Below are 13,557 nucleotides of genomic sequence, written 5' to 3'. Positions count from 1 at the left end.
TAGTGGAAAGCTAGAGCCACACCCAGGCCAAACACAGGTTTTCATGTGCACACTTGCACGCACACACACACACAACTTTGGCCATACAAAACTGAATGGAAGCTGAAAATAGAGTTTAAGAAATTTATGTCTTTATATATCTGATTTTGTGTCCTGAGATTCAGACTAAGTTAACTCAGGAGTGGCCAGGCATAGTTTGAGAAGCATGGGAAAACAGCTACTGGTAAAATTATTCTCCTGTGTTCTGTGGATGGTCTGTAAGTTTGTAGACTGTTCAACTCTGCACCACATCAGTAAGTGGCATTGAGTGCATGGAGGCATTGAGTGCAGATCCTGGAGTCGGGCGTGCAGATACTGGAGTTGGCAGTGCTCCCTCTGACCATTGTGGGCATCCTTGGTGTTGGCAAGGCCTGGGGGAGGTTGATTACCTTCCTCTTCAGATTTTCACTGAGCAAAAGGATTCTATTTTGAGAAAAGGTATTCCCATAATAATGTATACCCTCTAGAAGGAGAGAAAATATTCTTGGCTTTAAATTTTGAAGGATCAGCTTATACTACTATTTTGAAAGAAATTCAAAAAGTGGATCCTTTGGACTTAAGCAAATGGACCTCTGAACAGCTTTTGAAAACAACTATCAGTAAACAGAGGGCCTCTGTACATTTATTGTTGTTTTATAAAGAAGAAACAGAGACTTAAAGAGATTTGAGTAAGGGACCCAAATTCACATTGCTAGTAGGTATCACAGCTGGGACTGAAGCCCCAGGGGCCTGTGCTCTTTCTGCTGAACCCTTCCTAAAAGAATGCATTTGCTTATGCTCTCTGCTCTGTGTGGCATGCTTCCTCTCCACCAGGCCCTGATTTTTGTCATCTAGACTCAATTAAAGTGCACGCTGTCAGCCAAGATGGCAGATACTCCATGAGCAGGGTGTCAGTCAGACTCCGGGAGCTCAGGGATCCCATGCACTCCTGCGCTTCTGCCCACTCCAGCATCAAGGCTTTCAGGAGGAGAAGCTGCCCCGGGGCACCAAAGGAATGACTGGAGTCAAGCTGACAAGTAGAAATGTTTTATAAAATGTTGCTTACAGATTCGGAATTTAAACTGATGGTGAGGCCTTGGGATAGAAATACGAATTCTAATCCTATTTCGATCTTTCTTAGATCAAAAAAAAATTTTTTTTTAGATTTTATTTATTTATTTGAGAGAAAGAGTGAGAGATAGAGCATGAGCAGAGGGAGTGGGAGACGGAGAAGTAGGCCCCCCCACTGAGCAAGGAGCCTGACATGGGACTTGATCCCAGACCCTGGGATCATGACCTAAGCTAAAGGCAGGCACTTAACTGACTAAGCCACCTAGGCACCCCCTCAAAAATATTTGTGTGCCTTCTCCATTGTATTCAATGATGGGAAAAAGTAAAATACTTTTTTACACCTCCATTTATCCTTCTACTGATCTTGTCTGTACTTATGACTCATATGTGCTTTATAGACAAGCATGGAGCCTCCCTGTGAATTCCTACCATAAATGCTTCACAAAATAAAAAATAAATGGAAGGCTCTGTTAAACCAAAAGGAAATGATTCTTTTTACTAAGTGCCTAAGTGAGAATTGACTAGGATATTTCTTCAATAATACTAATGCCTACCACATACTCCTTCCTATACCTATGCAAAAAATAAATTTCTGACAAAAATATGTGAAATCTAAGTGAACCTAATTCTCACTGCATTTCTGTGATTTTAATGGAAAGTAAAAACAGTGGGTGAAACTTGGGAATATTGAATTTTATTTTTGAAGAGTAAGCTACCTTTTTAGTACTATTCTTTTTTTCGAGACTGTAGGTTTCTTTTTTTTTTTTTTAAGATTTTATTTATTTATTTGACAGAGAGATCATAAGCAGGCAGAGAGGCAGGCAGAGAGAGGAGGAAGCAGGCTCCCTGCTGAGCAGAAAGCCCGATGCGGGGCTCAATCCCAGGACTCTGAGATCATGACCTGAGCCGAAGGCAGTGGCTTAACCCACTGAGCCACCCAGGCGCCCCTAGACTGTAGGTTTCTTGCATTGCTTTTTTTCTTAAAGATATTTTTAGGATGTGATTTCCATAAATTTTGTAGAAAAAATATCATTAATGCTTCTCATTTATTTTTCATTAGCTGTTCACATTAAAATAAGTTGTCCTTTATCATTCTGTTATGCACAAAATAATTGAAATGTTTATGTAAGTTTTGTGGGGGGGTTTATAGCTTTAGAGTAGGAACTTATTAAAAAGTAAATATAGTAGAATCAACATTTTATGGTGAAAAGGAACTGAATGCTGTGTCCACATATGAAAAATCAAGTCTAATTCAATTCAGAAGCATGGATTACCTGGAATATCCAAGAAATTATGATAAAATGGGTTGTTTGCTTATATTATCGCTCTCCTTATTATTTAGCCCTGTGTGCATGTGTGTGTGTGTGTATGCACACGCGTGCACACACGTGATGACAAAAGTGTTGCTTAGAAAACATAGAAAAGTACTTCATTTTCTATCATATTTTATTATTTGGAGTGATGCACATCAATGAGATTATGATCATTAATACTCAATTTTCAGAACACACAATTTGATATCCTATGTGTTATGTTTATTCTCTGTAGCTAGAACACTAATCTAGGTGGAAGAGGAAAACAGATAAGAATTAAAAAACGTTTTTAGAGCAAAGATTATTTTAAAGTACACTAATCTAGAAATGGGATCGCCTTCACCTCTCTCAAATGAAGAGTCATATTTCAACCCTACTCTCATTATTCAGTCCAACCTTCTGTGAGTACCCACTTTGAGTACATACATTCTGCTGGAGGCAGGCATGTAAGGACTTATAAGACATGACCCCTGCTCATTTTTCCTGTGCCCCTTTCCCCTCCAAAAAGTCCTGGATCTGAGTGTATACCATCATCCTGTATATAAATCAGTTCCTCCTCTGTGGCCATCTCACTTGTGCTGAAATTGCACTGAGCTATCTCTGATAGATGGCCGTCTGATACATTTTAAAACGTCAAGGTCATTATAAAATAGATGCATCAAAGAAATTTTTTTTTGCCAGCTTCCAACTTAGGAATATGGATTGGCTTTAATAATTAGATTAGAACACTACTTCAGAAACCATTTATCTAATCTATTTTTCCAAATCCCATTTCACTGAAAAGTTTCCAGGAAATGGTCATCTTCAAAATGGGCAAGATGTACTGAAGTCAAGATGCCACCTAAAAAGTCTTCTCTTTCAGGAAAACAGCATATTAAAGTTCACTAATTTTAGTCCTCTTTGCCTTTTATTTTCTAGTGTTCACTGAAATGTAACTGGATAAATAGTAAGAATAAAATGAAATGAGTAAAGTAACTTGAGGAAAATGTATAGTTATTTTAAATAAATAACAGAATTAGGACGTTGGGTCTTAGTTAAAAGAGATAATTATAAGGTAAAACATTTCAACCATTAGCTCAAGAAGCTGTAGGAACTTATTTTTCCAAAGTTGAAAAAAGAGATTAAAGAAGAGGCAATGAAATTAAAAGTTAAAGAGAATTTACACATAGAGAACTCCCTGTCATGGCTGGCATGAAGCTCGGTTTCAAACACTATGTTTTACTTAATCCTCACAACAACCTCATGAGGTAGGGAAAATTATTCCCATTTACAAGGGCACTGTGCCTGAAATTCCTCATGTTTCTTCCAAACCTTGGAACAACCAGTCAGTGGCCAAGTCAGGATTCAAACCTAGATCTCCTAAGAAAAACCACTTGGAGTCCATCACCTGTAGACTGAGTGGACGAAGCCAGTCTATCCTGGCATGAGGAAGTAATGCAGTGGGAATAGGGAGATTAGCACAGGCAGTGCTGAAAGGGACCAGCTGAGGGAGAGATGAGAATAGTATCACTCACAAAGGTGGAAAAAGGGAAAGGTAGAGCAGTAAGAAGTCTAACTACCAATTGGCGTGGCCATGATCCAAATAGGGTTCCAGGTGGAGAGGGAGATATCCTTCTTCAATCCAAATGAATGAGAACACATAATAAATGCAGAGGAGTTTAAGGAACCGAACAGGGAAGACAGGGAGGGAGAAATCTGAGACTTAATTTTTTTTTAAGTTTTTAATTTATTCATTAGAGAGAGCGCGCAAGATCATAAGGAAGGGGGGGAGGGGCAGGTCACAAGCAGACTCCCTGCTGAGCAGGGAACCCTAAGGGGCTCAATTCCAGGACCCAAGGATCATGACCTGAGCTGGAGGCAGATGCTAAATTGACTGAGCCACCCAGGCACCCCCAGAGACTTAAATAGTTTCTAATTTCTTTGCCAAGTAAGAGATGAGGTCATCCTGTGAGAAAGGAAGGATGTTACTAGGGCTTCTAGAAGGAGAAAAAAGCTGTCCCATGTACACTTGACTGCTGAAAAAAAAAAAAAAAAAACAACCACACAACATGGGAATAATAGTGAGTCAAACTTTTAAAAATAGTGTTCTGCCATGGGAGTTGTCATGAGGCTGTGTCGAAGTGACTTAACTCTATGGGATATTGAGTATGCATTGGAATGGATTTGTTCAGCATTTACATTAACGAGTATTTAAATGCAGCAGATATAATTTCAAGGGCCTTGACATGAATGAATAAAAGTCAATGCTATTGTATTTTTAGAAGAAAGAAAGAGGAAAAAGAATTGGAGAAAATGAAAGACAGCCCTAACTACAGACAGCTGGGTTAAAGATTGTGTGAAGCAAAAGCACATGGGAACAAGCTTCATTGTGAAAATCTGATGCTGTCAGTTCACCCAAGTTCTCACTGGGGATTGCTTTCGTGGGGAGGCAGAGCTGGAGATGAGCATGGGGAGAGAAAAGGAAGGATGGGCAGGTGCATACATCTGTGTGTGTGTGTGTGTGTATGTGCATGCATCCTCAAGGAGGAGATTATGAGTGAATGTAGAGTCCAGGAAAGCCAATAACAGGAGGAAAGACATGAAATTACACTTGAGACCTCCTAAATCATTTTGTTTGTAAGTTCTTAATATAATGATAGATTTGTAATTTTTAAGTTGTAAGGCAAACAAAGGAAATGTGCTTTTTAAAGAACCTTTAATTTGATATCCAGTTGGGGATAAATTTCTTAAAATTAGCCCCCAAAACACAAACTGTAAAGAAAAAGGTTGATGTATTTGTTTATTCTTATTAACTTTACTAATTAATAAATTGGTGTAGGGATCTTTATTTTTAAAAATTTCATCAGTTTAATTAATTGATTAATTTTAAGTTAAAAAGATTTACGGAAAAAAAGTAAAAAGATACACCACAGTGAGAGAAGATACTTATAACACATACATATGGGAGTAGCATCAAGGATTCCTAAAAAATCCTTAAGAAAAAGAAAAATAATTCATTGGAAAAAAACAAAAACAAAACTAAGCAATAACCTCAAGAGGCATTTCTCTAAAAAAGAAACATGAATAGCTGATAAACATGTGAAAATATTCTCAACCTCATTAGTAATCAGGGCAATACAAATTTACATCAAATTAATTATATACCATTGGCAAAAATTTTAAGGTCTGAAAATATGTAGTATTACTGAGGATAAAGAATAGCTAGAACCTGTCTATGCTATTGATAGGTGTATAAATTGGTCCCAGCCCTTTGGAAAATTTGGAAAATTATCTTGTAGTTGAACATTTGCTTATCTTTCTACCTAGCACTTCTACTCATAGATATTTCCCCGGAGAAACACTAGTGCAGGTGTGTGAATATTCATATTGGTAATGTTTGCAAGAGGAAAAAGAAAACTGGAAATATTTCAAACATCCATTGACAAAAGAATGGATAAGTAAATTGTTATGTACCCATAAATGTATTTTACTATGGTAGTAAAAAAAAAAAAAAATGAATGAACTGCAGCCACAAGCATTAACAGAGATGAATCTCACAAAATGTTGAGTGAAAAAGAAAAGTCACAAAGGAACAAATATACAGTATACAAAATAATACCGTTTACATAAAATGAAAAAACCCACAAAACCAAATAACATCTTGTTCATGGCTACATACATGTGTAGTAAAACTATACTGAAAAAAAAAATGGAGTGATAATCCAAAAACTAAAATAATGATCACTCCTGCTAGGGAGACAGGATTGGAATTCAAGGATCTGAATTGATAATACTCTATTTCTTAAGCTTGGTAGTTTATTATTCTATGGATGATGCATATATTACCTCTAGTCCTTCATATGTATGAAATATTTCATACTAATAATGTAGGTAAATCTGGGCAAAAGTTAAATGAGAAATCAAAAGTCAAGCATATAGAAGAAAACTTGGTGTTAGTCTATAAACATACATGTTTGGTTCAAATGCGTAAATCTTTGTAACTCTCATTCTGCACTACATAAAAAATTGTCTGGGCCTTGCAAAGCCACAGTTTTTTAAAAGAATGGCTGAATATTTGAATTATGAGAACAGATGAATTCAGTGTTTCATTTTTAATAGGTAAGAAGTACTTTATTATAATGAATCTGTCAATTTAGCTTCTGTACATAACACAAGATTAAAAGTATGTAGTGTAATATTTTCCAGAATTTGTTCTACAAAACATCAGATGTTAAGGGTTCTGTAATCAGATGTGTTCAGGAAATGCTGGATACTACACCCACTCTTAGAAATTCATAAGTAAGCACCTAATCTGCCTGCTAGAATAGTTTTTTATTAAAAAAATTAATGAAGGGGACAGTATGCATAATTTAAATATTCTCTGTGAGAGAGGAAAAGATAATATAAATGTAATCTCTAGCAATATCTAAGAGAACCTGCACCAAATTACATTCTAACAGTGTCATCTCTATCTCCTGCTTTGACCCCTTGCCCTCTGTTGACACATCAATTGTTGAAGTTCCTTCAACACTCATTCTTGTTTCTCTTCTCTCCATGATCCCTGTTCCTCCCCTACAACTAATAATCTTATTATTTCAAGATCTCTCCTTACCAAAACTCATATTCTACATTTATCTTGGAACTCCACAAACTGAAATTCCACAGCATCTCAAATTTAGCACATCCAAACTAGACTCTGTTATTTTACACCCTGAAATAACATGACCTCTGGATTCTCCATTTCCATTATGGTGTCATCATCCCAGCTAGTTTTCAAATTAGAAATAACTTTAATTTGATTCTTTGCTGCATCTGCTTGCATCCATCTTGCTATTTTTCTAGAATGTTCTTTACTCTGTTCTCTTTTCTCTCTAATCTTTTGTGACATTGTAGTCTCTAACTCCATTATGGCTTAACTGGGTTTCCTATTTTGTCATTCTATCACCAGTATTTCCCAAATGCACCTCATAACCTACACAGGCTTATTATCATAAAATCTAACCATATTGTTTCCTAATAAACATCTGCTAGCCCTCTATATCTTAAAAGGTACAAACCAAATACACACATGTAGCAAAGAAGGCCCTTTCACAGTCCAACATTACAAAATCTACCTCTTTAGCCTTATTACCTGCCATTTCATCACAGACACTCTATGGTGTGGTGACATTAAACTCATCATCCCTTGAATGTGCCGTAGTTTAATTTCTCTGACTTTCATTATATGCTGATACTTCTGCCCAGAATGTTCTTTCTTCATCTAATAAGCAAACTCCTATTCATACCTTAATACACAGAAATAGCCCTCCTATAAAGACCTTCTCTGACATCTACAATAAAAGCCAGTCACTTTATTTTCTATACTACCAAGAATCTGTTTGGACTTTCACTGGAGCTCCTGACACATTGTACTGTCTCTTCACCTAAACTTTGTCCTCCTTGCATTTTCCATAACCTATGGGCACTTGGAAGAATCTAATAAATATATGGACTAATGAATAAAAAGCCAGATAGTACTTATATCCTTAAACCTTTCTTGTTATCAATCTTACTGAACTTAATTTTTGGTGTAAACTTATTCAGTCTTTTTTAAGGTCATGTTTCCAGGATTATTCTCACTTTAGTCTTTTTATTTTAAAAATTGTTTTTTATTACGCTTATTGAAATTTATTAAAATAAAGCATTTTGCTCCCCTTACTGCTACTTACTAGTGGCTCTTCCCAGGAGCTTTCTTTTTCCCTTCACTGACAGCAAATGTTCTAGCTGTAGAATCTCTGATCATTTCCATTTTTCTCTGCCTTCGGAACTCATGGTCCAATTACTAAGGAAAGTCCGTTATGATCAGGCCCAATGCTACCATATTCTTAACCTTTGTTCTAATAGAAAAAGATGCCCCTACCAGGTGAGGGGGTACCGAAAGGCATTCCTTTCTCTGGGCTGATGCAGCCAGAACCATGGCAAACAGAATAAGGCCTGGTTTCAGGCCCCAGGTGCGCCCTTGCACCCTGCACAAGCTCTACAGCCATGACCTACCTCTCTGATTCTGACTCAGCAGCCCTGTACCTTATATGGTCCCATGATGGCCCCAGCCAAGCATACCACTTGCTTAATTATCCTTGGCACCCAGCCTGCTGTGAGGTGACAATTCCTTTTAAACTACTTCCTTTATAAGAAATCTTCTGATACATTGAAATGAGCCAATAAGTCAACACAAATGGGAATTTTCATGGACCGATGACAGATTCCGATTAAAATGTGGTTTTTACTCAAAGTTTTAGTGCCCTACTTCATATTAAGTACAATGTCATTACAAAATAGCAAGTCCATCCTAAGCCAATGAGGTAGCCCTAAGTACATGAACCGAAGTCAGGGACATGCTGATGTGAATTAAAAAGTCAGGCACACGTGTAATAAGTGAGTCCAGCGTCCAACGAATTTAGGAAATACTTAAATAAATAGAGGAGACTAAATGGTATTCGGTCCTTTAATCAACAAATATTTATTGAGCCCCTACTATATGACAAATATCTAAATCCTGGGAAAACAGAGATTAACCAAATAAATGACACTCATGGAATTTATAATGGAGTGGGAGGAGAAGGACAGTAAATAAACACATCTTTACTCTATCAGGTGGTATTAAGTAGAGCAGAATGAAGCTGAGTGAGAGGGTCGGGGATGAGGGTGGGGGCATCTGACGCTGACACAGGGTGGGCAGAAGAGAGCTCACCAAGGACGAGCATTTGTCAGAAAGGAGACTACAGTCACTAAGCTGAACCTGTGTGAGCATATGCACCTGTGCATATTTTCTTCCGTGTTTTTATTTATTTATTTATTCGACAGAGAGAGAACACAAGCAGGCAGAGCAGCAGGCAGAGGGAGAGGGAGAAGCAGGCTCTCTGCTCAGCGGAGAGCTTGCTTCTCCCTCTCCCTGTGCCTCTCCCTGGCTTGCGCTCTCTCTCTCTCTCTCTCTCTCTGTTGAATAAATAAATAAAATCTTTAAAATAAATAAATAAAAATTACTAAATAAATAAAACATCAACTCTTTGCATTCTATATGTGTTACCAATGTTTCTTCCCCTACTTTGTCAGTATATTTTACCTTTGTGACTATTTTTGCACCACTGGAATTTTTATCAGAATTGGATCCAGACTTATTAATTTAGGGAGAATGGATATATTTTCCAGTCAATGAAATTGGTAGTCCAGTCCTGAAAGTCCCACAGATTTTTATTAAGATTATTCTTTAGTATTTTATTTTATTTTGTTTTAAAGATTTTATTTATTTATTTGACAGAGAGAGTGTGTGAGATCACCAGTAGGCAGAGAGGCAGGCAGAGAGAGAGGGGGAAGCAGACTCCCTGCTGAGCATAGAGCCCGATGCGGGACTCAATCCCAGGATCCCAACGGAGATCATGACCTGAGCTGAAGGCAGAGGCTTAACCCACTGAGCCACCCAGGCATCCCTACTCTTTAGTATTTTAAAAAAATACTTTTTGCTTTTATGAATTTTAAGATTGTTTCAGCATATCATATTTTGTACCCATTGGTTCTGGTTATTAAAAAAAAACTATTCATTTTTAAATATATGTATTTTGTACTAGACTATTTTATCAAATTCTCTGATCCTAATTGCTTTTAGCTTCCTTCTATAATTTTTAAAAATATTTTATTTATTGAAAGAGATCAAGTGCACATGTGTGAGCAGGGCGAGGGGCAGAGGGAGAGGCAGAGAGAGAATCTCAAACAGACTCTTCACTGAGCAGAGAATGGAACACGGAGCTTGATCCCAGGACCCTGAGACCATAACCTTAGCAGAACCAGACACTCAACCAACTGAGCCACCCAGGTGCCCCTTCTTTCTACAGTTTTTAAACAATCTTTCATGTATGTATAAGATCTCTGTGTTTTTTCATCATTAACATTTCATGTTTTATGCCATTCACTAAAATTTTCAGAACAACGTTAAAAGAAAAAAACATAACAGCATCCACTTGTTTTTTGTTTTTGATTTTAATGACACATATTCTCTAGCATTTCAGCATTACTTATGATGCTCACCTTTAGTTTAAGAGGTGTTCTTTATTTTGTTAAGGAGATATCCCATTGGTCATAGATTAAAATAATTTTATTTGGATTGAATATTGAATTTTATCTATCTTTCTGGCATCTGTTGAAGAAATGATATAGTGTTTCCCTGAGGGACTGATGCAATGAATTAAATTAATACAGGATCCACCAAAAACATTCTCCCAGAGAATACTTTTTCCACAGGCTAGTCCATGAAAAAAACTGAGTGAGAAGGAAATTGTTATCTGGTCAAATAACTTGGGGAAAAGTTGCATAGCACATTCTTTTCTTAGAGATTCATTAGCTCATTATCATGTGAAAGATGCTGACAAGTCTGAATTTGGCAGTCAAGAAATTCTGTTAAAAAATTATACACACACACACACACACACTCCATACTGCTGTATGGTATATTTACAAGCTGCTAAGAGGATATATCCTGAAAGTTCCCATCAAGAGAAAAAGAAACATTTTTGTGTGTATCTATATGATATGAAGAATGTTAACTAAACTTACTGTGATAATCACTTCATGATATATCTTGTCAAGTCATTAATGCTCTACACCTTAAACTTATATAGTGCTGTATATCAATTATATCTCAACACAATGAAAATAGTCCAGTTAACTTTGTTAAAACCACCATTTCTAAACATTACCTGTCCCACTTCCTTTATAGAATACTTACTAGTATCCCATGGACTTAGGGTTCAGTCTAACACACTTGAGGAGTGCCATATTGATAGCTTTCCCTATGTTCAATTATCCTTGCACTCTTGGAATAGAACCTGCTTGGCCATAGGGGTATGACTGCTTAATTTGGTGCTAAGATCAGTTGGTTGGGTTTTAATTGAGGATTTTTGAGTCTATAATTATAAGAGTAATTGTACTGTCATTTTTCATCCCTACCCCCTCTTGGCTCCTTCCAGGTTTCAATATCACTGAGATGCAGGATTGGTAATATGAATTGGGACATGTTCCATATTTTTCTGGGCTCTGGAACAATTTATGCAGCATGGGAATTATCATAGGATTTTATTTTCTTAATTTGAAATATTTTCTATAAAATAGCTCAAAGAGAGATGACCCCAAACATAGTGCTAACTGGTTGTCAATGAGCTTATAATTGAATCCCCCTGTTAGGTCAATTTTCTTTACTGACGAGGCTTCAAGTGTCTCCATTTTCCCTCACTCCAAGTAAACATGATTGCTCTTTGCTCTAGGGGGTTAACAGTTCAGACAGCCTACTCTGCTTGGAAGCAGTAACTCCTTGCTCTTGTCACTCCAGTGTGCCACAGAACGGGGGGCATCAGAGTCAGGTCAAGGAAGAAGACAATAGAAGCCCAGACAGGAGAATCACACTTCTCCATGAGCATGTTGTCCCTGATGCCAGGCACAAAGTGAGGTGAACAGAGCGAAGGTCTGAAGGAAGAAACAGAGCTGGGTGAATTGCTGGTCTAGAATCCCAAGAAGAGGGTTGAATAGTATCGATTGGGTTTTTAAAACACTTTGAAGCAGTGTTGGGATGATGTTGAACATTTTATGGTCTGTAAGGGGAGAAATGGGGTATTAAGGCCACTTTTGAGACAAATTCCTCCCCCAGGCACAGAACACTTTCTTCGGAGAGATGCCATATTATTACAGACAGAATACTTCACGGATCTTCTATGGGCTTGGGCATAAAAGCACACAAAAATGTTTACATGTTTTCCTTTCTAATACAAGGATTACTCAACACTAAAAGGCAAAATTCCTTATTTGTGCAGGGCCCGGCTCATAGCAGGCCATTTGATACGTTTAGTGTTTGTTGAATAACTGCATATTGTTTGTTAAATAATTGCCCATGTGTTGACTTCCCCTGGTTTTATACAACTGATGTGCCCCTAAAATGTTTAATTCATAAATTAAATGAATCCTTTTTTCCAGGTTTCTATAGAACAACTCCTTAGGTGCTAAATATATGTGGGTTGTTTTTTTTTTTATACTTCATTAGTTGGTGCATTTCTTCACCCTAGAACCTTTAATTTCAGTACTTTCAAGGTGCAATAATGGACTCAAATATTTCAATATACTCGAGGGAACTTAATACTCAAAATGATTTTTTTCTAAATAAGCTAATAAGTTGCCAGTTATTTCTGTTTGTCTTTTGACATGCTGAGTAGAATAAACATAAAAATAACATACCTTTGTCTAAAACACAAATCACAGAAGATAAAATTCTTTAACCACATGCAGCTTGTATTTCTTTCAAGACAAAAAGAAACTGCTAAGATTACATGTCTCTGAGTTATTCTCTGAAATAAGCCGAAAAAGGAAACACGTATGTTAGAGGAAAATAATAGCTATCTATAGAAAAGTGCTTCCCTCTCGCCACGCACCACTCTTCTCTTCAGAGAAGCACATTGTGCAAAGGTGAGTTGTCGGGAGAAACTAACTCATCTGTTCATCCGGTCAAAGATCCTTCCACTGAACAGCCATCGGTGGAAGCTAGGCCATTCTTTAACATGCTTATTAAATGCTACTGCTTATGTAGTGGGGCACAAAGGGAAAAGAATCGAACGATTTTGGTGGTATGTAGCCATATGAACTCAGGATTTGAATGGCTAACCAATACTGAGTTCTTTGAAGCTCCTTGATGATCAGTCACAAAGCTAAAAATCACTCCTTACCCCTGATTAGAGGAAAATCTGATTTTCCTGTTGCATTGCCTTCTGGAAAGAGATGATGGGGGAAAGTGCCACAGTGAAGAGCAGAGACTGAATCAAAGAATATTGATTTTGTGTCTAACCCGGCTTTCTCAGTTCCAGCACCTTACCAGGAAATACACAGAGGCTGTTTCCACAATAAAGTCCCCTATGACTGGAGAAAATTATTGAGCAGGGAGATAGAAAAACATGTCTTTCTCCATGGCACTGCTTGAGTGTTGTCATAATATGTATTTTTTTTTCTTTTTTTTTTTCTTATCCCCCTTCACTGGTTCCAATTTTTGTGATTTTAAGGAAAACGCCATGATTGTGAAGGGATACCTCGTGCGTTGATGGTGGCTTCCTGCGACTGGAGTGCACGAAGATTTCATAGATATACCGCAGTGGGTGGACGTACTCAT

At 37.3% G+C, this 13,557-nt stretch overlaps 1 protein-coding gene across 2 annotated transcripts in view; it reads left to right on the top strand.

Moving 5' to 3' along the window:
* The window catches only part of ST6GALNAC3 (ST6 N-acetylgalactosaminide alpha-2,6-sialyltransferase 3), a 532,681-nt gene that overhangs the window by 498,475 nt on the left and 20,649 nt on the right, over nt 1-13,557 (top strand). Inside the window, exon 4 of one of the 2 annotated variants that reach the window (XM_047725381.1) lies at nt 11,675-11,738. The exons of the other annotated variant lie outside the window; for it this stretch is intronic. Coding sequence (XP_047581337.1) covers nt 11,675-11,717 — 43 coding nt within the window. The 3' untranslated portion in view covers nt 11,718-11,738. Of the gene's footprint in view, nt 1-11,674; nt 11,739-13,557 lie in introns of those variants that run through there. 2 annotated transcript variants of the gene reach the window in all.

Source organism: Lutra lutra, chromosome 4 (assembly GCF_902655055.1).
Source record: "Lutra lutra chromosome 4, mLutLut1.2, whole genome shotgun sequence".
Classification (NCBI taxonomy): domain Eukaryota; kingdom Metazoa; phylum Chordata; class Mammalia; order Carnivora; family Mustelidae; genus Lutra; species Lutra lutra.
The sequence above is the reverse complement of the archived record's forward strand: the minus strand, read 5'-3'. Positions and strand labels throughout refer to the sequence as shown.